At 38.2% G+C, this 26,639-nt stretch overlaps 2 protein-coding genes across 2 annotated transcripts; both read right to left on the minus strand.

The window, feature by feature from the left end:
- Positions 1 to 8,553: 8,553 nt before the first annotated feature.
- On the minus strand, positions 8,554 to 13,449 carry LOC101308796 (exportin-2-like). The gene is made up of 2 exons (XM_004306608.1): positions 10,537 to 13,449; positions 8,554 to 8,954 (listed from the first exon to the last, which is right to left on the minus strand). Exon 1 carries the CDS (start codon positions 13,447 to 13,449, stop codon positions 10,537 to 10,539), a length of 2,913 nt encoding a protein of 970 aa, XP_004306656.1. The 3' UTR covers positions 8,554 to 8,954.
- Positions 13,450 to 23,783: 10,334 nt separating this feature from the next.
- Positions 23,784 to 24,374, minus strand: LOC101292165 (ethylene-responsive transcription factor ERF023-like). Its single transcript, XM_004308254.1, has one exon. The coding sequence runs from the start codon at positions 24,372 to 24,374 to the stop codon at positions 23,784 to 23,786; it is 591 nt and encodes a 196-aa protein (XP_004308302.1).
- Positions 24,375 to 26,639: the final 2,265 nt, after the last annotated feature.

Below are 26,639 nucleotides of genomic sequence, written 5' to 3' on the forward strand. Positions count from 1 at the left end.
AGAAACTGAACCAGACTAATCAGTTCGGTCGGTTTTGAGAATTAAATTGGTTTGTGCCCAGCTGGTTAGAAAATTTTTGAAATGAAGTCACAAAACAACTTATCTTCGCTTATCCTATATGTTTCTCTCTATTTTTAGCCAGAATACCTAAAAACACACGAGTAAACTAGGAAAGTCACTTTGACCCCATATGAGTACCTCCTAAACTCTACCTAATAAAGCCTCTCATCTTGTTTCTCATTCCTTATATTCATTCTTCTTCATCTCTAATATTTGATTCTCTGATTAAACTGTTAATTAAAAAATATTATGGAAATTATAAAAAAAAAACACTCGAATCACAAAGCAACCTTATCATCATTCGTTTGATCTCCATTAGAAAGATTGGTCCTCGACAATCAATGACTTGATCTATGTCACGAGTATATATGCACCCATAACGAAACAGACAAATATACAGCTTAGTGTACAAATACATCTATCAAAAGGCTTGCTCACTTGACGTACAACAGAAAGAGATGGTGAAGACAAGTGCCTTAGTCACATGTATATATTAAATTTTGAATGTAATTGTAATTTAGAATTATGCAGTTGTCCTAAACTGTCTTAAATGCACTCGTCTTTCACAATCCTTCAAAAATTGTCCCTTACGTGAGCATACCTCTATCTATCAATATAGATTGAAAGTGATTTCGTTTAAGTTTAGTGATGCAAAATCACTTACAATATTTTTCTTTTTGGGTCACACTACCCGATCACACATCTTATAACCTAACAAGCCAAGTATCATGTTGTCAAGATAAGTAAATCAGATTTTGAAATCAGATCTAGTTTTCTTTTTCGGATCCGATCAAATTATACCATTTTTCCTTCAGAGTACATCAGATCTGATTATTTTCTTACCGACGCATATAAATCTGACTGGTTTCTTACTAAACCATATCAGATCCCATGAGTTTTCTTATTGGATCGAATCAAGTTATGGACTAATTTGGCCCATGTCTTGTCGATCTATAGATCTACACCCCATCATACCAAATCAGCAAATCTTTATCATCTTAAGAAAAATGAAATAAATGATGACGACATATATGTAAAGAAATTATATCTATTAACCATCGTCATAGCACAACACACACATAGAAAAACACCAAATTAAGAAGCGAACCTGGATTCATTTTTGCATGTATGAAAAAGATTTCCGATGTGCAAGTCAATCTACAAAGAACTGTATTGACCAGTTGAGACACCAGAGCTGCTAAGTCAGGGTAAGAGTAAAGGTCTCATGATATTGCGCTATTTAAAGTGGTACACCCTGGTATGAACGTTAATCCATTAAGTTTTCACTAGCTTAGGCCCAAATATCACTAAAAACCGTGTATTATGAAACGCCTCGAAACCTGTAATGGGTATGATATACACGTTATAATTGTCACCTCTCTAAACTCGAAAGTATTCGAAATAATCAAGACGTGGCCCATAAACTATTTACCTAATTTGGCCTCTAAATGAATCGGATATACCCACGTAATAAAAAAGTGTATAAAATTAAAGAATTGTTTCTTTTGGTTAGATTTAATGAGTATAGTTGTGACTTGGATAGGCTATTTAGATTGTTTCGAAATTACTATGCATGTAAATTATGCATTTGTAGGTGGAGATGTAGTGAAGGCAATTTGGTGTTCTATGAGTTCGGAGGATTATATGAAACATGTGAACCATACTCATGTTACTTTGATTCCGAGAGTTTAAGGCTTAGAAAACATGCATCAGTTGCTCCCTATAAGCTTATGCAATGTCATATACAAATCGGGGTTTAATGTTTTGGCAAATAGACTCAAGGGGTTATTATAAGAGGTGATAGCACCAAATCAAAATGCTTTTGTGTCGGGTAGGTAGATTTCAGATAATTCCCTTCTCGCGTTTGAAATATCCACCATCTTAAGCGTTGATATGGATGTGCACAGAGTTATGGCGCTTTAAAATAAGACATGAGTAAGGCGTATAACAAGGCTTAGTGGCATTTTCGGAAAGGGGTGATGATGAGTATGGGTTTTGATCGAAAGTGGGTGGACGGTTTCCTATTCGTTCATTTAAATGGTGAACAAAAGGGCATACTAATCCCTTCTAGAGGAGTTAGGCAAGAGTACTCTTTTTACCCGTTCGTTTTCCTTCTATGTGCATAGGGCCTGTCGCGAATGTTGTATAAGGCAGAGTTAGAGGATCAGATTCTTAGTGTTGATATTGCGTCGATTGCTCCAGTTTTTACCACTTGTTTTTCACGGATGATTCATTTATTTTCATGTTAGCAACTACTAGTAAATTGTAAATACGACGTGATTCAGTAAAACATCGATAATTTAAAATTTGATAAATTAATAACTTTTATTAAATAATATTTTTTGTCAGTCTCAAAATAAAGAATTAGTGTGAAATTGACCTTGATAAATTAATAACCTCGATTAAATAATATTTTTTACCGGCCCTAACATTATTAATTTATAGAAGTTTAATGGTATTTTCTAGTAAAAAGTAAAAAGTGACTGCAATCTCCCGTCGTTGAGAATTTGGGACCGAAACACCGTCGAGCTTGGAATAATGTTCAATCCATGATTATCTACTAGACTACGTACGTACTACAAACCCCAGTTTCAACATCGAACCATTCAGCATGGAACGATGTCTTCTTCAAGTTAATTTAAAAAAAAAAGAATGTCTTCTTCAAGTTTAACGTACGTAAAAATCATCACCAAAACTAGAACCAAAATCTTTAGAAACCTCATCGTTGAGCCCGCCACCGGTAAACCACCGGCCATTTCAAGGTGGCCGGTGTTGCACTCAACTCGCCTACACCAGTATACCACCCAGAACATGTTTAGCACTCTTGTTGAGATATATATATATATATCCCACATTGGGAATATGAGACCTTGCATGTGGGTTAATAAGGGTTTGGGCCACTCCACCAATTGCCAATTGGTTTTGGATGTGAACCCCAGATTACTTTATCATGGTATCAGAGCGGATTACCCACATCCACGTGTAAAGCCCAATGGCCACACGAACTCCACGTCACCCAGATGTTGTCCACGTGTTAGGCTTGAAGATTCGCCACACGTGGTGGGGGGGGGGGGGGGTTGAGATATATATCCCACATCGGAAATATGAGACCTTGCTTGTGGGTTAATAAAGGTTTGGGCCACTCCACCCATTGCCAATTGGTTTTAGATGTGAACCCTAGATTATTTTAACATGGTATCAGAGCGGGTCCCTCTCCAATTACTTCTCCAATTCTCATGGGTCCGATTTGGGTTCATTCTCTCGTCTGGTCCGGGATTCTATTCTCTCGCTCGGTTCCGGCTTCTTATCTCACCATTGGAATGTTCCAATTGGATTGTCACCAAATGTCCCTTGGTTCGTTCCGTCCCGTTTCATTCCACGTGCGGACTTTGAGTCAGGTTGCACGTGAGGGGGCGTATTAGAAGTATTGGAGAGGAATAGATCCAACATCAGAAAAAGTGACAAATAAAATATAACTTATATGTGGATGGATCTTATCCAATTGTACCGAGGCCTTTTATGATTAAAACCCAACACCTTAAAGGTGGTTAAGTTGTGACAGCATCGGTACAATGTGATCCATGGCCACGCTTGTCGCTATTTAACAACTCTAGCAGTCTTGGTAAATATATATGAGAAAAAGCTTATCAGATTCTCACCCCCAACAAAAGAACCCTAAAGCTGCTCCATCATCATATCCTGGAAACTCCCTGATTTAGCCGGACTGAGACTCTGACAGAAAGAGACCCCAGTCGACTGAGTTGAGCATATGAGCTCATCTCAAATCAATAAGGTCCTTCTAAACCGTGAGATTTTACTACTCGAGTATTATATATAGGATTTTGATTTCGAAGTGCTGAGATCGAACAAATGCAGTTTAACTGGCTTAACAGTAGTTAATTATTGATATGAATTTCATGAGTGAATAATCACAAATTTCTTAATACTAGATAACCAGATGAACGAAAATTTTAGTACATTCACAAATTTCTTAGTGAATAATCTAAAACTTTGTAAGATGTGGCGCCGGTGGCCCATTTTTTGAATTTTGATGCTTTTGGAACACCAGCGCAGAGGTGTATACCACATGCATGATTCATATGTTGTTTATGCATTTGAGTGTTTTGACCCAAACATGACGAGGGGAGTGGAGAAGAGCTTTGAAGGGAATCACCCTTAGTTTCTAAACTATTATTTATCAAGTGTAATTTGGATGGTTTAAAATGATTCAAATGATAAAATTAAAATATTTTATGTGCACGTCCCCTTTCTTTCCAAAGAATAATGTGATCACATATTGAGTATGTTTTTGGAGCAATCTTTAGACTAAGACTACAAATGGGTTTTGATTCTTGCTTTGCATCTCTTCAAACATTATGCTAAGGTTTTCTTTTTGACCTAAACGTTCTTTCCTCCACCCCCACACTAAATAAGAAAAAAAAAAGGAAATAAGGAAAAACAGAAGCCCTTTTGACACTTTGGTGAGGAACAAAGGTTAAGTAAGTAGCTAGTAATGCCATGCCAAACTTAATAACCAATTTTAATTATTTGAGAATCCACCCTTAAGAATATGAATGTTTTGATCATGAGGCATATTCTAAGCTTAAAGTAACAAAACTCTTCCTTGCATCTTAGATTAACAAGATGCTAGCCATGTTGTAGTTAAATTATAGCTATAGCTAAAAAGTCATTTTAGAAATTCGTATATTATTTGTATTTTAGCTAGTTTTGAATATATATTTAGTTAATGAAGAAAAATTAGTGTAATTGAATTTATAAATTACATATAATTACTTAAAATGAATGTTTTAAATTTAGAAAGATAAGCCCAATACCGTTTGGTTTAGTGACATTAAGTATTTCTTTGTATATGAGAGGTCGTGAGTTCGACTCATAGACTTGTTATAACATATTAGTTGTTTATCTAAAAAAAAAAAATTAGAAAAAGAATAGTCTCATGTTGCTCTCAATATTAGGAGCGGGATGCAGTTGTTATATTTCACAAAAAACTAAACTTGTTCTTCGAAACAACTAATGGGTCACCGCCATACAATTACTTCCATAAAGGTACATAAAACAAAGTTAAATTAACTTATCGTATAATAATCTTATCGATTTCATTTATGTAGATTCTATTAGATTGAAGATTAGATCCTTTAGATTAGATTGACAAAAAAAATGATTGTAACATGGATCATTTTGTAACTAATGCTAAGCATCTCCTTTGCTCTCTAATATTTGTTTTCCTATTCCTATAAGATCGGATATCTTGGGAAGAATCTTCTCAACTGTTCCCATTACTTTGGGGTAAATAAATATGAGAAAGATTTAAGGGTGATGCTAAAGTTGAAAGTTAAAGGGTATGTGTGTGACATGAGAGAGAGAGAGAGAGAGAGAGAGAGAGAGAGAGAGAGAGAGAGAGAGAGAGAGAGAGAGAGAGAGAGAGAGAGAGAGAGAGAGAGTAGTAGTAGTAGTAGTAGTAGTAGTAGTAGTAAGAGTAGTAGTAGTAGTAGTAGTAGTAGTAAGTAAGTAAGTAAGTAGTAGAGTAGTAAGTAGTAGTAGTAGTAGTAGTAGTAGTAGTAGTAGTAGAGTAGATGANGAGAGAGAGAGAGAGAGAGAGAGAGAGTGATTATAGTGAAAATACATGATTAATTAATTAAAGGGTATGTATGTGACCTCCCTCTGGGGGATGTGCCCTCCTTGTGTGACATTAATTATAGTGAAAATACATGATTGGTGGGACAATTGATATTGAATACAAACCCCATGTGGAGACCAATTCTGGTTATGTTTCTTGGCTGCCCTAAACCTTAACACATTATGAGGCACTTGGGCACCACTCCCATTCTTTCTCCAAACTAGATTTTAGCATTATTTGGTCTACATTAAACCTACATAGAATAATTAAGTAGTGAAGTTCACTTAATTATTTTGGTGCCTAGATAAATTTAAGAGAGAAATAACCAAGAAATAAAATTTCGGTGATTACGGAAATTTCGAGAAAATATCGATTACAGTAAAAAAAATAAAAAATTGACGGAAATTTGAAGAAAAACAAAGAAATTTTAAACCAAACTTTTAAGAGATGTTTGTTTTCTATATTATGTACTATATTTGAAATGAAAACCTTGAATAAACATTGATCTATATGGAGTTGTTATAAGTTAAGGTGAAAAAGTTAATGCTAAACCGTTAATAATTTTTAAAAGTTTACTTTAAACATTATTATTATTATTTTTTATGGCTAGAAACTCAAAAGGAGGCTAGGCCATCACGTCTTATATACATATGATATATTTCACATAGAATTACATAAGTACTTTAAAACAACATAGAAGGCCTATGAGGTACAAAAATTTCACTATATTTATCGTCTCTTTATGTAAAGCCGTCGGTGTATTGTGAAGAATATTAGAAAATATCGGGAAATTTCGTAAAATATCAGGAGATATTGGGAGTTTCGGACGAGAAATACTTGGGAGAGTAAAAATATATCGTATCGTTGGGTGAGAAAAACAAAAAATTTCGGCGAAATATCACGGAAATTATTGATTTTTTACTCCTTGAAAATAACTCAAATAAGCATCCATTTAAACTTATAATTCATGGTAAAATTGTGAAGGCAGAAGACAATCATGAGCTACTGATCAATGGTGGCTTGGTGGAGTCCAATACCACAGTGAAAAGAAAAGAAAAATATAAGAGCTTCGTTCAGATAATTTGCATTTTCAATTGTACTGTTCATTTTCTTAAATTTTCACATACTGCTATAGTGCTATTTCAGATTCCTTTTGCGGAAAGAAATACAAAAAAGTAGTTTTTTTTTTTTTTCGTATGTAGTTGCTTGAACCATTATCGTTACACTACCCATATGGAAGTAAAACACAATAATATAGTTTGTTTTCTTTTTATCTTCTTTAAATACAAAAATTGACAAGGACAATATAATACAATGATATTCTTTTCATTAGTTCTCATTTACCTGATAATCCAAATGGTCAGATAGGGGAACTGTATAATAATATCATCTAAACCTTTCATTTGTATGATTCATGAATCTATTGTCATCTTATCTTCATATTAACATGATGCAATTAGTAAATTCCACCACTGGAGAAGAATCAAGTACAATGTCTTTGGTCAGTTCTTCAAGTGTGGTTTTTATTTTAGACTTGTCTAAAGAATTCTTAACACTCATGAGTCATGACTAAAAACAGAAGTAAATTTGCTTCACATTACTGGTTTCTGTTATCTTCATCTCCCTTGGATATTTTGGCTTTTTGGGTTTGTCCACTGTTCTCTTTCCACCATACACCAAAAATGGCAAAGGATTGGTCAAATTAGGTAAAGTAACCACCAAGTAGGTTTGCAAAACCGGGATTGGTCACTGGGAAATGGCCCTCTGGAGTTTGGACCATCAATTTAGTGATGATGGTAGGTCTAGGTTAGTAGCATAGAAAAGGGACCATTGGCCATAAGGTGGGGTACCCAGAAAGACATGACAATCTCAAATTTCTAGGAACCAGTAGTTGGGATTGAAGTCATTGAACAAGGCTTGTTGGTAAGAACTAAGAAACCTCCATTTGACACTGTTTAATCCCCCAAATAATCCCAAGTATGTTTTAGTGGATGTCAGTTGATCAGTCCAGCTCCAGCAAACCTCACAGCATTCCTATTTTTAATATCAATTGCACTTTTGTTTAAGCAAAGCTTTGGGACTTGGTGCTTGTGTAGGAAATTCTTTGGCTGATGAAAAGTCCAGTAATGGGGAAAGGGAGGAACACTTTTGATCTTGGTCCAATGACTTCACCCTTCTCCAATTCAAAAGGTCATAGGCCACTGGGCTCAAACCTGGGCAGCACTGGGAAGTCTTCCTTCTGCAAATGAGATTGAGGTTGTCTTGGCCTATAGAAAGCTAGGGTTCTTGAGTGGTGTAAACAATGGTGTATAAAACAAACAACTATCTCACATGTTTTCCTTATCATAGGTGATGGGAGAATTTTACTTTGTTTTCTCTTTTATGGATCAACTGTTCCTGGACCCTTCTTGGATTGAATATCAAAGATGGTTTATAATGCTAACAACAATAGTTAGATTAATGGATTGACAAATCTTATGCAGAACTTTAGTAATCTGGCCACATCCAATAGCATTTGCCACAAGATTTAGAACCAGTTAGAAACCAGAGATTGCTCAAAACTATTGTGTGCACCAGATGCAGTGCACTAATACAATAATGCTAATGCATACCAAAGTGCCAAACCCAGATCAAGTTTGATGATAGGCTGCTTGCATATGTTTCATGAGTGCTGAAAGCATGCGCCCACTACAAGCTTCCTTTCATCAGAGTAGGACTAAAAAAATTGAAGTAAAGCTGCCTTGATAGAAAGAGCAGAACTAAAACGAAGTAATCCTTCTAGCCCAAGTTTACAAAATTATGTAAGCTTCAACTAAGGCAGAAATATTACTTGCCTTGGTAGAGACAAGAAAATTACGCCAACCTTACTTTGACCAACTGAGATGTCATTAACATTAAAATCATAGTGATGCAATAGTGTATACATGCAATAATATAGGACAAAGGCAAGTTTACATGACAACATATGCTGACAACAGACAGGACTTGAAAAATTCCCATGATGATATAGAATTTCAACTGTAATATGCAATTAACCACTGGGACACTGGGTGCTTGCTATGGATGATGACCGACTCCGAAAAGCGTAACCGAAAATCCCATATCATATCCGCAGAACATCTCAAAAGTTGCAGAGATGAAGGTAATCTCATCTAGAACCGTTAGACTATGAGAGTAATGGTTGCTCACAAATGCATGGTGACCGAGATTCAATGAAAATTGAAACAAAATGCCCTCTTCTTCACCACACGACGTCCTGGAAGTTCACATAAAGATTAGATGATTAGTAGCAGCAGCTGTTAAATTTTGATTTAACAGAAAAACAGAAGTATAAAGAGATTATCTTAAAGGACTGTAATAAATAAGTGCATTACCTAAGTGGCTTAGAATGTTTATGAAATCATATCTGACATGAGAATTTGAACTATATCCGAGGCAAATACTTAATTGTAACATCATACTGCTAAATGCTGATAGATTAATACAGACATACACGCTAGAGCCTAGGAAAAGGGTCAGCAGATTTCAGATGTTCCGGATACCTAGAAGACCAACTAGACAACCCTTTGAACGTATTGATAAACTTTCGGTTTGACTTGGGGAGCCCCGAATACCTAACCAACCAGGCCAAATATCAGCCACTACAAGACACCTCTGAACAAAGAAACCACACTCCAAGAAAAGCATAACAATATGATCTCCTGAAATTGTGCTTCCCTAGTTAATACATAAGAGTACTGTAAATTAGGCAGATCAAATGTAAAAGAAAGGGCATGTACAACCAGATCCCTGTATCTTTCAGTTTCCAAAATGGAACTCGAGTAAACAGATGTCTCCATAAGCACAATATTCTAGAAGATGACTATCTCTTCTTTTTATTTTTTGGTCCAGCTTACATCAACTACACATTATTTTCAGAATTTGAGCATGTGGTCTTAGCACTACTTTCATAGACTGAGTGTAGTTTCGTATATTTAACTTCCTTAAATGTCTACCGGAATCAATTAACTTAAATCAATGTGCTTGAGTTACTGTTTAAACCTAAATAGAGCAACCCTGTTATTTTTATAACCAGCATTTAATCAGCACACACAGTGTTCAAGTAAATAATGTTACTTCCTCTTGAACCACAGTAATATTAACTGATCAAATCCACAAACTATATATTTCTATTGAAATCTCTCTAATGTTTACACTCATATCTACTGTATTTCCATGTAAACATATACTTTCAGAAGCTATTTGACTACTTCAGTACCACCCTTCTAATCTAAGCAAAAAAATACTATGTTTCATTATCCTCTCTTAACCTGTAGTTTCCCCAAGATACATAAATCATATGTCCAAATGTTTATTACATTACCAACGACAAAACATTTCTAAGATAAACACTGTAACACTCATAAACCTTTTGAATACCATTTCACTGAGAAATATAAAATATAAAATATAAAATTTGAAAAAAAGTACATGATAATTGAATGACAAATGAATCAACAAGGAAATGAACGTAAAAAGGGCATGGATCAAATTTCAAAGAAGACGGAAAGACTAACGATTAAGAAAAGATACGATGAGACAACTTCTTATAGTAGAAACGAACCAAGAAAGCAACAACTTTCGATATCAGAACAGATCAGACTCAGACTCTATATCAAACTCAACTTAATGCCTCATTGTGTTTCATGTGTTAAGATACATAGCATGTCCAAAAATTAAATATCAAACACTAATAATTCCAGCTAGTAATCAAGACATGCTTCATACTCATCCATCAAAACAATATAAAATCGTGAGTGATCAAAAACCAAAGACGAAGTTTGCAGTTGTATACTCACTCAAACAATTTGGCAGTTATAAGAGTTGCAGAGACGTAGTAGTTCTGCCTGATTGGCTGGTTCGACATATTGACTGATGATTTGAGGGTATCTGCCAGGGAATTGCGCAGAAAGCCTAGCCAATGAAGTCACCAAAAATTCCTTTGCATCTCTTATATCTTTCAGCGGATCATCCTCAGTCTTCCCAGCATTGTGCAGCCGAATAAAGGTGGCAGAATATCCAACATTTTCTGCAAATTCAGGCATTTCGGGATCCTCTTCAACCCTGTCCTGCTCAGCTCGTGAAAGAAGGGTTATAATGCTGTTAAGCAATTTCCCCCAGTGCTCAACAGCTGCAGCATCCAGAAGCATTTGAGACTCACACAGGAGTCGGGTTGATGCGACCGCAGTCAACTTAGTCTCAATGAATCCAGTAATATGCGTAAGATTGGATATCCAAAACTGCCCCAAGATCATCAGAAACAGGTTAGCCTGAATGCCATTCACTGACTCGACAAGATTTGTAGAGCCATGCTTGACTAGAACAAGTGACATAAAAATCAGTAGACACTTGATATACTTTGGTGACTGCCTGGTTTGAAGCACTGTGAAAAGGGAACTCCAAATCTGACCAATGTAAGGTGCAATCACATTAAAATCAAGGCTCTCAACAACAGTATTTAGCACATAGAAACCCTGTTCATCAGTACTGCGGGCTGAGACAAGCTTATTGGATATCTCAAGGACCTGTCTCAAACTGCCCTCTTGGTTGAGCTCATGGGGTGCCTTCTTAAGGAATGCTTGAAGCAAACGCACAAGAGCAGGGACATTGGAAGCCTTTTTCCACAAGTCAGGAGACAAAAGCATTGGAAAAATCTGCATGTAACTCTGTGGAATGGGTGGCCTATTCAACTCAACAAGTTGAGCCAGCAGCTGAAGTGCATAAGGATAGAACTCTTGCACATCTTCAACCAATATCTTCTGGATACTGGGGAAAAGGTTTATCTCAAAAACAGCTATGAGAGAAGCATCCTTCCCGCATGCTCGCTTCACAAGGACAGCCACAGACTCAAAAACATAGTGGTTAAATACTGGATTCTTGGGGTTTTCACAAGCTTTGTTGAGTACTGATGTTAACCCCGTAATACAAGGTCCAACAATCTCACGCGATATGTCTGCAACCCCGAGAACTCGCATAATACACTTCATTATATATTGATTTTCCTCGGATTCTGGAACCTGTAAAGCCTCAAAGAGGTTGTTCATCAGTTGTGGCAGCACTGGGGAAATATCTAATGATGTATATCTTGCTTGTCCACTCTCATCCTTTACCAGCAAAAGCTTCTCAATACAACTTGCAGCATACGAGTGAACTACATTGGACTCTGCACGAAGGAACCGAATCAAATCTGGGAAAAATTGTAATGTCATAGGCTTTGGTATATGAGTCCGGAACATTGTGAAAAATTTCAATGCTCCCGCCTTAAGCATTGGAGGAAATCCATTCACATCCTGACTCTGCAGTTCTGGAACAATCACTGACCCAAAGAAGCTCTGAACATCAACAAGATCAGTCGTAACAGAAGTGCCCCCAGCCTTCTTAGTAGCAAGTGATACAACCAAGTAAATTGCACAGTCCTTGTCCTTCCAATTCTTCTCTGGGTTTGCAGCAAAAGAGGTTAGCAAATTCTGTATCTGTACAGAAACCAAATTGGTAACCTGTGGTTTATAATTGGTAGCAATTCCTTTAAGAAGCTCACAAGCAATCCTCCTCCTAGTATCAAGATCACTGCCTTCCATATCCCTCCTGATGAACTCAATGTAGTTCATTTCAAACAATTCCGTATCCTCATCCCTCAACATCACATTTGGGATCACAATGCCCTGACAAATCTGAGGTATCACTCCCTCACCAGCAAATAGACTATGATGCACACTTGTGCTAACAGTAGTCAAAAACTTAATAGCAGTAACAGCCAGCTGATCACGGCTCGGTGACTGAGAGACAGTTGTTAACAAATTCCACACAGCTAGCGCAAAACCATTCAAGTAAGCCTGAAACTCTTCCTCGTTCTTCTCCATATAAAGGTTAATATTCTCACACACCGCAGCGCGCAACTCATCTACTAGCGCAAGCCCATCAGGACTATTCTCCAGTGCAGGATAACTATTGGCTAGATACTTCATCTGCTCAGTCATCCACTCATTCATATGGTCCTCGAAAAACTCAGGTAACTCCTGATAATTCAACGAGAAGAAAACCCTGCAGCACAATCTCTGAGACTCAAACAGCGGCTTGAGCGCCGCGGCATTGGCGTTGGCAGCAGACTCAATCAAATTAGCCGTTTTCAAGAAAATTTCCAACAACGGTGCGGCAAAATTCTCCAAACAGTATTTCAAATCATACAAAAGCTCATTGGTCTTGAACTCATGCCGAAATTTCTTAAATATAGAGTTAGCGGTTCCGAGAATACCGTTAATGGAAGCGTAGTCGCCGGCCTGGGAAGCCTTCTGGAGGCTTCCGGTGAGCTCCGGGAGCAGATTGGGCCAGAGCCTCGGGAAATCATGCTTGCCGATCAAAACTAGGGCTTCGCTGAGCTGGCCCTGGATTCTGGGGGTGGCGTTGAGCATGAGGGAGACGATCAGGGCTTTGATCTGCTCCTTCTCGGCGTCCTGGATCCTCGGCTCGTCGGAGTTGGGGGCGGGGGACCACCGCACCTTGAGGTGGTTTTTGAAGTTGACGGAGGCGGCCTGGCGGATCTCCTCGGCGACGTTGGGCTCGGCGACGAGGCGGAGCACGGCGAGGCCGTAGTTTGGCTTCTGGGAGAAATCGGAGAGTATGGCCTCGGCGCGGCGGCGAGGCTCCGGCGAGGGGGAGAGAGTGTTGACGAAGCACTGGGAGAGTGTGTGGAGGTCCTGAGGGTTCCACTCCATTGTTGAAGGGTTAGGGTTTTGTGAAGGCGGCGAGTATGAGATTTGTGATCGGGGGGAAGTAGAGCTAGGGTTTGTGTGGAGAGCTTTGGCGGGAGGAAGAGAGGAGGAGGATTCCGGTGGTGGATTTAAAAGGGTTTAGGTCTGTGAAACCCCCAACGCCTTTGTGAATAGGTTATAGGTGTAAGGATTGGTGAAACGGCGTCGTATTGGGGTTTGGGTGAAGGTCGGTTTGATTTTTTAGGGAAAGTATTTCAAAAGAGGCAAAACTCCCTTGGGCTTATCTGTTTTCCAATAATGCTATTGGGCTTGAGTATATAGTCCACTCTTCTTTGGGTTTATTTTGTAGATTTTTTAGGCCCAAATCGAGAACTCGGATCTCAATTCCCCCCATGTTGAGGTTTTCCTTCTTTTCTCTATGGTGCACTCCAACTTTAGGAATGGTCGAGTCTGGGAGTGCAAAGTTTGCGAGGAAAATGTATTAGTAGCACAACCAATGTTCTAAAAAACGCTAAGTGCTAATCGGGCGGAAAACCAGTGACTAGCGCTTAGAGGATTAATCGGGGGATTAATCGGAGATTATTCGGTTTTCTAGCTTTTTAGACGGACCATAATCAAAACAGTGAAGCATCGTCTAGTGCCTAGGTGGAAATTAATCGGCTCTAGTCGGGGATCTTTAAAACATTGAGCACAACACAACTCTCATTTAGTAACAATCATACATTTAAGTTATGACCAAAGTACAATATCTTACACGAGACACACCACACACATGAATCTGCAGATATAGCAAGGTTCTTTTCCCGGCAGTAAAATCTCTCAGTGGTCACTCATAGTTCTTGTGTAAAGCATTCATTCATACTCATCACTAGCTACAAGATTTCGCCCTTTGATCAGCAACAGCATTATACGATTCCCATAACTTACCCATAACTTATGTGCAGACATCTGCTATTTGCTTAACAAGCTAGTACGATAGTATCCAATGTTTGAATGGCTGTTTCAATCCGCAAACAACAATACTTTATCATGCATTGAGAAACAGTGCGACACGGAAACAGGTACAGCACAACCATCGTTTTCTTCTCAGAATTCTTGATGAAACTGCAGGGTCCTCGGCTTCAACATCAGTCTGCAGAAGAGGTAATTATATTAAAACTCTGACATAGACCCCCTGAATTTCCCTCCACATCTTTCCCTCTAAAATTTCCTCACGTGTATTATTTCATCTGCTTCTGTGGTGTCAAATATTATGAAAACAGAAAAAGACTACCTAACAAAGACATTTATTTGGCACTCACCCACTTGTTTTTTCCCATGTCTTCTTGTTGATCCCCACAATGATGTTTATGGCCTTTCCTTTTCTGTGCAAGTAAATCTTTCTCTTTCTGCTGCACAGGTACAATATTCAATATAAGAAGCAGTAATCTATACTGTTTCTTCGAATTCCAGGGCATGCATGATTATTTCATGGCATGCATTCAAATTAACTTACCCGATCTCGTTAACTTCTGAATCCAGCCAGGTAACTATGATATGATCGTATCGGACAGTCGATGCAGTAAAATCGATCAAAAAAAAAAAACGCAGAGATTGTACAAATTACGGTACTGGGTTTTTGTAATATGTTGGCATATAGTGCATGATTGGTGACACGGACAGATTCATGATGGCTCCACAAATTGCATACAGGCTGTTCATTCGATCTACTTCGATCTTCCTTTCTCAAAAATTCGATCAGCTGTGCTTATTAATGGTGCTCCATTTATGGTAAGGGAAAATGTCTATTTAATACTAATTTAAACCCCTCATTTCCCATTTTAATGACAATATTTTTCATTAGCCTATTTCAATATATGGTAACATTTTTTATGCCCAAATGCACAAATCTTTACTAAAGTCTTAACAAACCATATTATTTTAAGACTATTTTACCCTCACCCCTTAAACATGCATAGAGAGAGAAAATGAAAGAGAGAATACTTGGCCGGAATCTCACAAGACTCTGGTCACCGGCCGTCGGACTCCGGTCACCGGAATTTTCTTGACCACCAGACTCCAGTCACAGGAATTTCCCCGACCGCCGGACTCCGGTCACCAGAGTTTCCCCTGTAACTAGTTACTGACCCCCAATAACCAGTTACTGACCAGTTAATAACCCCTAATAACCAGTTATTGACTCCCAGTAACCAGTTACTGACCCCTAATAATCGTGTTACTAACCTCTAATAATTAGTTACCGACCTCCAATAATCAACTTATTTCAGCTTATTATAATAGAAAAGAAGAAATACCAGAACATAATCAAGTTATTGACCGCTAATAATTAATCAAAACTACAACACAAATAATCAAGCTACCTATCAGCTACAAAAATACAACTACACCTACCGCAGAGCCATGCACCCTCACACACCGGATCTACTCCCTTACCATGCGCCTTCCCTCACTGTACCTACTCCTCCCTCATCAAAACTGCTTCACCTCCCTCACCACGCACCCGAAGCCACCACCATGCAGATCCATCAGACGCCATCGTTACACAGTTCAACTCCACGAGCGGGAGCACAACCAGAAGCGCAGCGCCTAGCGGTTCTGCTCGGAATAAGTGGCCGGAGTCAGAGATCGGTGAGCTCTGACGACGAAGCACGAGCTAGATCTGGATTCAAGCATGAGCCGAGGTTCATCGTGTCGAGGCTGAGGAGCGTCGCCGGCGTGGCTAAGGACCTCGCGGTTCTGCTCGGAATAAGTGGCCGGAGTCAGAGATCGGCGAGCTCTGACGATGAAGCACGAGCCGAGGTTCGTCGTGTCGAGGCCGAGGAACGTCGCTGGCGTGGCTGAGGAGTGTCGCCGGCGTGGCTGAGGAGCGTCGCCGTCGGGCTTCGACGATTGATGCCTTAACGAGAGAGAGAGAGAGAGAGAGAGAGAGAAGAGAGAGATATTAGATTTGATTAGAGAGAGAAGTAGTTTACTTATCGATACAAGATATACTCGTAATTTTATTAAAAATCATTGGAATAAGTTAAGAGAAAAGATTTACATTGAAGTGGGCATTAAAATCCCTGTTTTTGTGCATTTGGGCATTTTCCCATGGTAATAATACTGTGTATGTACGTATATATATCCCACTCTGGTATTAGTACGTATAGTCTCAGCCGTGAATCTACTCCCGTCAACGATTTATATTTCAACCCAAATTAATGAAATTATTGAAGAAATTGATCAAACATCTTTAATCCCAAACATCAGCTGCTTCAGGTTGTTGCACAGGTAAATTAAATCAAGATAAAAGACCAAAATTGTGTTTGTGATCTTAAATTGTATATATGTTGTCTTCCAAAGATAATTTGTCTTCTCCTCTCTGCTAATGCACCATATATGGAGATAGGCTGATGAAGGTCTTGTTGTAGAGAGAGCATGGACCAAAGCATCTTATTTATCGATCGAGATGTATTAGTAACAAGAGATTACTAAGTTAACTCAGAATAGATTTCCTAATGCACCACCAACACAGGTTACCAAATATTGTTGTTAATGGATTCCTTAACCTTAAAGGATGATATACTTGATCCTCAAGCAACTAAGACAAACAGGTAATGACATAATGCTTCTGTTAAAACAAAACATGTTTCAATTAGTATTTGCATAATGATGATGAGTTCACAATATATTAATTCCTTTGGTGACGGAATATCTCATCGTTTATTTTTTCTGGTTATTTGTTAAAGGAAATTAACAACGATCGAGTTCAAAACCCCATAAATTTGCAGTTGTGTCATCGTCTTGAAGAAGCCACAATATTGGTACTGGCGTGCATGATTACATTTGAAACATATATAGTGAGTAAGGATGTGGGTTTTTCCACCAGTAGTTGTTAATCGGCTTCAGCAGTAAATCCTTTATGTTCTTAATAAGGTACCGATCGAGGCAGCAGGTGTATGCAGAGATGAAATGCCGAACCCTCGATCAGCTTTTGACACCTGATCTGGCTGGCGAGGAGGAGTTCCGAATAATGGCTCCAACTTTACGGTTGATCAAGATCGATCAGTGCTAGGGTTAGCAAAGTCTCACATCTCCTAGGTATCTTTAGGAATGTGTTACATGTGTATATAGAGACTCCTCCATCCATTGACATGACTTGACCTTATTGAAAGTTTGAATTTCTATAATTCCTTCGGTCCAATTAGAGCTTTGATACTATGCCAGAGCCAGACAATCATGAGACGACAAACTTAAGCCAAATTTGATAACGAAATGAAGCAGCTAGCTGATGTTTGGGATTCAAGACGTACGTTTAATGGATTCTGCTCCACCACTTGCATACTTTGCCAATTAACTCCTAATATAATCTCCTTAAATCAATCCCCATGTTGTTGCAACCTTGCTAGCTAGCTATATGTCTCGCTTTGCTTGGCACCCAGTGCCGACTTATGTCTAATCAATTAATTGAATAAGCTCCAAAGAAACGAAAGCATGTATGGGACTGATATATTCATGACCAGAATAAGCACAGATCATTTAGGATGCAGCAGAAAACTCGTACATATTTTGGCCATGACATCGATTGCAATTGACATGCAATTTCCGCATAGACTTACAAGACGGTGGTCCAATAATAAAAGAATTAAATTCAGTTTACCTCCATGAAGTTTGGGAGTAACTTCATGTTAATCCCTATACTTTCAATTTCATCAGTTTACCCTTCAAACTTTTGAATTTTCCTCAAGCGTGACCAAATGTCCTATATTCTGTCCAAATCGGACGTTAACTACTGATAATTTTAACCATGACTGTGAGGCTAGTATCTAGAATTTGGGCAAATCGGACCTTATATGTCCAAATCGAACCTTAACTGCTGATAATTAAAGGTCAATTCAAGCGGAATATGAGAATTTGGGCACGGCAGACAGAAATTGAAGAGTTCAAAGGGTAAATTGATAAAAATAAAAGTGTAAGGACTAACATGAAGTCACCCCCAAACTACAAGGGGGTAAACTGAATTTAATTCATAATAAAATCATCGTTGTATGCATTTTCCAGTGAAAGGAGGCTTGAAAGAAGCAATTCGTCTTTGACTCTTTGGCTCGTTTTTTACAAAGAAATGTACAGGGCTGCTCACCTGAGGGACATTTTTTAAGGGACAGAAAGGGACGAGTCAATCTCAGCCGTTGGGTTTTAAATGAATCAATCCTACGGTTTTGATGAAAGCCTGATCTCATCCCAACTCTTAGCCTAACTGCAGCCGGTTCCTTCTGCTTCTCCTCACACCTCTCTAGAAACGGGTTCATCTTCTTCTTCTCTCAAATCTCTTCAAACCCAGTTCTATACTTCTGTTCATCTTCTTCTCCTCTCATACATCTTGTTAGTCTCAAACCATGCTATCTGAACTTAAACTAGATTTTCATGGAATTGTTATTCCTTCGAATTGATTTCTCATACTTTCCTACTCAATTTCAATGGATAACGAAAGCATCCCCATACTTGTTTGTGGGGTGTTCTTCTTTTTCTCATACTGCGGAATGGGTGTTTTCCCTCAAGATCCAACCATTTAATTTTTCTATTTTTGTGGATTTGCTTTGGGGATTTATTGCTGAAATAAAATTACATCAGCCCTACGGAAGATGGAAATAGAAGAGTATGTGGAGCTTTTAGAAATTACAGATAAGATGGTGAGATGAGAATAGAAGAAGAAGAAGAAGAAGAACATATCTTTAATCCCAAAAACAAAAGAAGAAGAAGAAGAAGAGCAGATCTGGGTGAATTGGTGAGATGGAAGAAGATGAACATAAGAACTGAGAATGGAACGAAATCGGTGTGGGAAATATCTAAAATGGAAACAGAAAGAGATATAGCTAGAGACAAAAAGCAACCCATCGAACTATCGAAGCACATCACTAGCAAATTTGTTCCAGTAATTAATGATATTTATATACCACTATAAAGGAAAGCTAAAATCATCATGGGTTAGTGGTATAAGTCTCTGTTTTTTCTCTAAAGTGGGAGGTTCTACATCTGCATATGTGTTTTTTTTTTTTTTGACGGTGGAAGTCCAAGTATTATTGAAAAAGTGAAGCTTTACAAACAATATTACAAAACTCATAAATTTGGGAGTAAGCAAACAAACAAAACAAGATAAACTTAACAAGCTTTAAACTAAATAAGATAAACACAAAAACAAACAACTCATCATTATCCATCCACGTCGCAAACCATCCAAGAGAGGAAAAGAGAACACACGTCGAAATGGCCAAAGCCACGTGTCGAAACTGAAAAGACTCAGAATTGAAATAAAATTTGCCAAAATCTCGGAGAACGCTGAAATCACCCCATAACGAGAACCCCACAGCTTGTTTAGCTTAATTGCATACGAAGAGAAGGAAAAAGCTTGTGTTGAAACCGCCACAAACTGACCCATTATGTGTCACATAGACGTCACAGGTAAAGCAACCAGGAGCCTTGAACAAACCATATCACATTCCAACTGTGATTCCAAATCTCAAAACTATGCATAACATCCTTGAACACCATCAGCATAACGTCTGGCCTTGCCAGACAGAACGAGAACCAAAGAAAACATAAAAAAGAAAGAGGGGAAGAGAAAGGCAGCATCTGAATTGCTGACGTGCCTTTACATGACATACGATGCAACACCGAATTCGGAGAACTGAATCGGTGAACTTTTGTTGAAAATATTGATTGGTGAGGAAGATGTGCACCTAGAAAGTGAAGAATCTGAGATTTGAAAAAAGGGAGAAAGAAAAGGAAAGGTAAGCTGAGATCGGAAGATTAGGACGATATCAGTGATGAGAAAAAGGAAGGAAAACAAAGGGAAAAGCATAGGAAATTGAAGGAAAGGACAAGTGAAAGAAAAACATAAGGGAGAGCCACCGTCATCGGACTGATCGGAGTAGAGAGCTACCACCAAGGAGGGTAGGGAAAAAACTACCACGTAAAAGGGTAGGGGTAAGATAGAGAGAGAAGCGAGAGCTTCCCCAGTTCCCCTCTCAGTAAGGCCGGGTTGTTGCTTGTCTATATATGTTTCTCTAGTTGGTCTGAAATTTTGCTAATCTGTTTGTATTGAGATTTTTTCTTCTCTAGCGTATTGTACCTCCTCCTTTGCTTCTTCTGCTTCTTATACCAGTTTTTGTTCTAATCCATCGTAAAAGCATTAGAGCAAGAATTTATTGCTCAAAGTAATCTAACATATCAGTTGTGTTATTAAATTCTACAATAGATTGGTTATCATATTTGAGTTGTTTATTTGATCGAAGAAAAAAATACTTTCACATTATTCACCTTTCAACAATATTGACTAGAGAATTAACCTTACTTTCCAACTTTGGCAAGAATGCATGGCAAGTTCGAGCCTGACCCTTACTCAAGTTCGAGCCCTACATTTTCAATCTCTTATTGGTAGGTTGCCACACGACACTGGTAAAAAGTGTCAGCATTTAGATCGGAGAGTGTGTGTCATCACGAGTCCAGACTGTCAGGTACTTGCCTGCAGACTTATAAGTTGAAAAACATTGGGTTAGTAGGGTCGTACTACGTACTATCGTGCGGAAATCATCTTGGACTCAGATGTTAGTTGGTTTCTAACGAACAACATGGGAAGCAAATTTGCTCCCCACCATTTGCTCCTCACCCTCCTCCCCACCCCTTTGGATGAATAACAAGTGTCTTTTAAATTTAATTATTTTAACAAAAAGAGTGAAAGTAACACTTGTCATTCATCCAAAGGGGTGGGGTAGAAGGGTGGGGAGCAAATGGTGGGGAGCAAATTTGCTTCCAACAACATGCGGGCGCATAATATTTTTGGATTAGTGAGCTGCCTTCCCTATATCCAAAAAACCCATTTCCAAAAAAAAGTGCGACCGATTTTCACCGCCGATCACTTTTTTTTATTTTATGTTAACAGGAGCTAGATAGAGTAGAGTGCTTTCCCACCTCAAATTTATTAATAAAAAAATATATTACAATCAAGTTGGATGACACTAAAGCCAGTACCTGAAAACGCCAAATAAGAGACAAAAAACTATGTACACTATAAAGCAAATCAATGAGAACGAAAGTTAGGAAGACCGAACTTATCTCGTTCGTACATGCCTCGAATGAAGTGGGGAGGTTCATCCCACCAAGATAACGCAGAGACATCGACAAACCCATATTGGCAAGAGCATCTGCCACCTGATTACCTTCCCTGAAGATATGAGAAGATCGAAAATTCATCTCAGAAATGCGGTGCAAACAATTACCACCCCATGCCACTCTCAAACGCCATGGAACAAGATGAGGATCCCGCAAGAAATTACGCACAATTGTTGAATCCACCTCAAGCCAAATATGCTTCCAATCCTTAACCCAAGTCAGCTCAATAGCTTGAATAACTGCCATAACCTCCGCATCCATAGAGTTAGGAATTTCAAGGTTTGAAGCAAAAGCACAAAGGAAAGATCCGTGAAAATCCCTAAAAATTCCACTATAACCAAATTTCCCTGTAGTCTTTTGCCATGCACCATCGGTATTGACTTTAATCCAACCAAACAGAGGAGGATGCCAATAGATCTATGTAATCCTCAGAGTCTGATAGGGACGACATAATAAACCAAACTTCTTCAAAACCTGGAGCTCAGTTAAAGAATTAGACATACAAGTGATGCAACCTAAGGCTAATTTGCTAGTTGCTTTCACGTAACCCATAATTAGCTGATGTAGTGCATCTACAAAAAAGAAGTTGTTCCGCCGATCATTTACCAAACTGCAGAAAAGTGCCATGTCTATTTGACATGCTTGCATGGTCCTGCATGCATAGCTCTGATTCATACTTTCATAGGTTGGGGCTTGAATTTTTCCTTTTTTCTTTTTCTTTTTATATCTCACATGCATGCATAGTTTGTAACTTTTTCTCTCATGTCTTAATCTCCTTTTTCACCTATTAAATCTACCCTATACTTCAAGTGGGCATGTTACCCATATTTCATTGTAGAATTTCTCTAGCCAACTTAGGCACTCATCCCTATAGCTTGTTAACCCTTGTGTATGCTACAATTGTGGATATTAATTTGATGATTTCATTCCTAGGCTCCTAGCTTGTTAACGTACCCTTAATTTGATAGCTTTAATCAGTCAAGTATTCGATCTGTTGTATTGGTTGGGAGTTCATGAAGTTTATCGATCAGTTCATGCAGTCACTTTCTTTTGTATGTACTTCAAGATTCACTACATGTACGTTAATCCATCAAACTTATCAAATTAAATTAACCTTATCATATAAGGTCATTAGTAGTCAAACAAATTCTAAACGCGGTAGTAATCATAAGACAATTCTTATGAAAATGGTACTTACCCCCAATCACAACTTATTACTGTTAGAGAACCCCCAAAATAATACATTGCAACATAGAACAAACTTTAGAGCTAGGGTGGATTATAACATGTCAATCGTTGGTTGCCAAAACGATACTACCACAGTAGATTGATGAGGAGAAATGAGTGTGACTTCACTCTTGTATTCAACTAGAAACTGAAACTCTAAAGTGGCATGATATAAGAACAAAATCAACGCAGACAAAAAGTTAATCAGAAAATAAGGATCCCTATTTCTTGCTTACTAACATGCTCCAAATAGGTGTTGCTTTATTTGCTTCAACAGCATCAATCCGCTACAATTACAAGCAACTCAAGATGGAAGCCTGAATACATGCATATTAAGAATACAGGGCACTATATAACTATAGCTAAGAAAAGTAGGAACATATCATCTTCAACCTTGTACTGGAGTCTAGCTAACGAACATTCTCATATTGACTTGTTACTGTTTTATCTGCAAATTACTGTATTCGAATTACCGCAACACAATAGTTACATGTCAAAATGTAATTATATATAGGCAGTACATTCTGATCCGCGATTGAAATATCTAGACTATGCATATTAATTTGCAGCCTTAGCGCTATTGTCCCAACCTTCGAATGGTACGTATAACGAAAGTGGTCAAGCAGTCCCTATATTTTGGCCAAAACCTGCAAGTCGATGATCAGCAATTCCCACATGACCTGGGAACTGAGAGCAACATTATCTATATTTATATATCACTATATCTACCATTCTTTTAAGATTGTGAATTGTGATGCAGATAATGAGGTTGAAGTTTTATTGGAACCTGAGGAACAACCCCGAGAGACACTCTTCTTAATTAGCTGGATGTATAATATAAACTCTACGAACAAAATTAAATAAGAACAACAAAATCCATCTACTTAAGTTGGTATTCATAAACTGGAGCACATATATTATTCACCAACCAAACGTACATAAGCAACTAATATATCATCGTCTTATAGACATGCCTCTCCTTCTGGCCATGTTAATGCTGCTGCCTCACCGGAAAACGTACTCCAACCACATGAGTTCGAATAGCATGTCCCGCTGTTCATCAGCTCCGGAAGTTCAATCTCACCCCAAAAGTCATCGGCGCTGCCGTCGTCCGATACATCACGGTGATGATCCTGATCATCAGTGCTTCTGCTAGCTGTACTTGATGACTTCATAGTCTGTGCTGCTTTAGCTGCTGCCGCCTGAATATCCCTAGCCGTACAGGTGGAGGGCCTCGGCAAGTGCTCCACCTCGTCGGGGAAGTTCAGCTGCGCTTTCCGCCCTTTGAGGCAGTATGCCGCCACGTCATAAGCCTTGGCTGCCATCTCGGGCACCGGAAAGGACCCTAGCCAAATGCGTGACTTCTTGCGTGGCTCCCTGATTTCGGACACCCATTTCCCCCACCGCCGCTTCCTCACGCCACGATAAACCGGGTGCCGGGTGCCTGTGCGTTGTTGGTTTTCATTATCTTGGGTGGTGGTGGTGGTGGTGGCTGCGGCAGCGGTGGTGGTGGGAGTGATCAGGTCATCTTCAGTGAATGGTGGTTGCTCCATGTACATTAAGAAAGCGTTGGCTGGGAGTGTGATTAAAATAATGTAATTGTCTAGGCTCCTTTGGGGTCTTATAAGTTATAGCAGCTTCATGATTTTACTTGTATGCCCTTGCCTAAGACAATAGTAGGATACTTCTTATGGTGTCCTGATCTCCAAGTGATATATAGTGAATTTGTGAAGGAAGGATAGCCTTCTACATCTGAAGGGTGTACATATATAGCATTCAATATTTGGATAAAAATGAGCAAAGGAGTAAGATATAAAACAACCACAAGGACAAAACAAGTAAAAGGAAAAACCGAAAAACCTTCTTATGATTATGTCAGCATGACATCAGGGCCACCTAAGAAAACCCTTAGATAGATTGTGCTCTTGAGATTAGCCAAATTGTGATATAGGAAGAGAAGAGAGACAGTTTAGGGTTACCTGATGTGAAGGTTTAGTGTCAAATGCCTCCCCTAATTTTGGGGGTTTAGTGCCTAATAATGTCTCCCTTATCTAATTACTGGTCGAGTTTAGTGTTGAAAGTCTTATCAATCTGAAAACTCGTATTAATTAAATTATGAATGAAGTTTCAACAAGAAGCCTAAAATAAGTTAGTCATACTCATATGTCTTTAACCATTTATACGAAACTTTGCTTGACAAGGAGCATATGAGACTTGCTTTTTTTTTTTTGAAAACGATGAGACTTGCTTTATGTTTTAACCATATTACACGCATCTAGCTAGTGGAACACACATTAAAATGACTAACATGAATTTTGATGTAACTTCAACTTTAGACGGTTTGAGGTCATAAACTAACAATTAGCATTCAACAACATAAACTAATGAAAACATCTAGGAAGATATAGAACCCTAAATCGATTTAAAATTAAAGATTACACTGATTAATCTCTTCCATATTATCTGAAGATGATTAAATTATGAGAAATAACTGTTATTCTAACGTAAGATCAAATAATTCCACTGAATTTGATTGTAATTAGGGTTGTCAATTACTTCATCAACTGCCAAAAACGAACCACGCACATGAACAATATTGGCTTATGCGAGTCATTAGACTCATTACACAAACGTTGGTCCCGAAAATGAAATATGGTTGTGATTTCTACAACCACCACAACAGTGTTAGAAAGCTCAAAACCAGCTAGCCAGTTTCTATCATACTTCAATCTGTTTTTCTTCTCCAAGGAGTGGTCGACGATGATCGATCTTCCTAAAGCTAGGGACGATATACAATCCAATGACCAACCTACCCTTTTTCGACCAAAACATCCTTATCAAAATGCTCAAATGCTTGCTAATACATGTTGCTTTTGCCTCTTTAGTAATAGAGCTAGCTCTTTCTTTGTGAGTTTTGGCCGGTTCACAAATCACATGGTGGATCATCAGCACGGGATTTTGGTGATATTTTCCCAAGCTTTAATTTTGTCCCTTCTTTTCTTAGGGGCCTTCTGGTTTTTGCGATTTTTAGTGCATGATATATTGGTGGCTAATTAGCTTTGGAGCGCGTTTGATATAGACACAAGGCCTACGAAGGTTCCGTAAAATGAGAGTGATAATTGATAAGATAATAAGATTGATAAGGACCACAATTTCAAGATTCTGTGATGAACTATCTAATTGCTAGTATTACTGTTGCATTCAATCATTATTATGATAATGAAACATGTTTTGTATCGTGTGATAGAGAATCCTACCTACACGATGATCTAGTATATATCCGGATGTCATACATACAACCCGCATTTACCTCTGTAAGGGAACTAAAACCTCATTCCTTAATTAAGTCAGTCCTTTAATTATTAGACACTTCTAAAGAAACTTATATATGTGGCGCAAATTTGAAATGTTGTTCCTATGGAGATAGAATTAGATGAAACATTTATTCAAAAAAAATAAAAATTAGATGAAACATTTGTTATACTCTGTGATAAATTCAATCTAATTCTTATTGTTCTTCCAACTATTAGAAACTCAAACTGCTCGTCCTTAATTAGCAGGTTTTCTTTCTGTTTTCTTCTGGTAGTTTCTGCCTTTGTGGTCTTGCAAGTTCTTTGATTACCAAAAAAAAAAAACACACAGGTTTTCTTTTGTAATTGTACTAACGGTTATGTATAGAAGCACTATATATATAAATTTTTTAGGGTGCTTCTAAATGTACCCAGTAAATTGCTAGTTACACCCAACATTTCAATTTTATCATATTTTTCCTATTTTGTCCCTATGTCTATTTACACCCAGCAAGTCTTCTTCAAAAA

This window comes from Fragaria vesca, linkage group LG7 (assembly GCF_000184155.1).
Source record: "Fragaria vesca subsp. vesca linkage group LG7, FraVesHawaii_1.0, whole genome shotgun sequence".
Classification (NCBI taxonomy): Eukaryota; Viridiplantae; Streptophyta; class Magnoliopsida; order Rosales; family Rosaceae; genus Fragaria; species Fragaria vesca.

What these genes read in the sequence shown, in the direction of transcription:
- LOC101308796 (XM_004306608.1), bottom strand. Translation starts at nt 13,449, where the DNA reads ATGGAGTGGAACCCTCAGGACCTCCACACACTCTCCCAGTGCTTCGTC.
- LOC101292165 (XM_004308254.1), bottom strand. Translation starts at nt 24,374, where the DNA reads ATGGAGCAACCACCATTCACTGAAGATGACCTGATCACTCCCACCACC.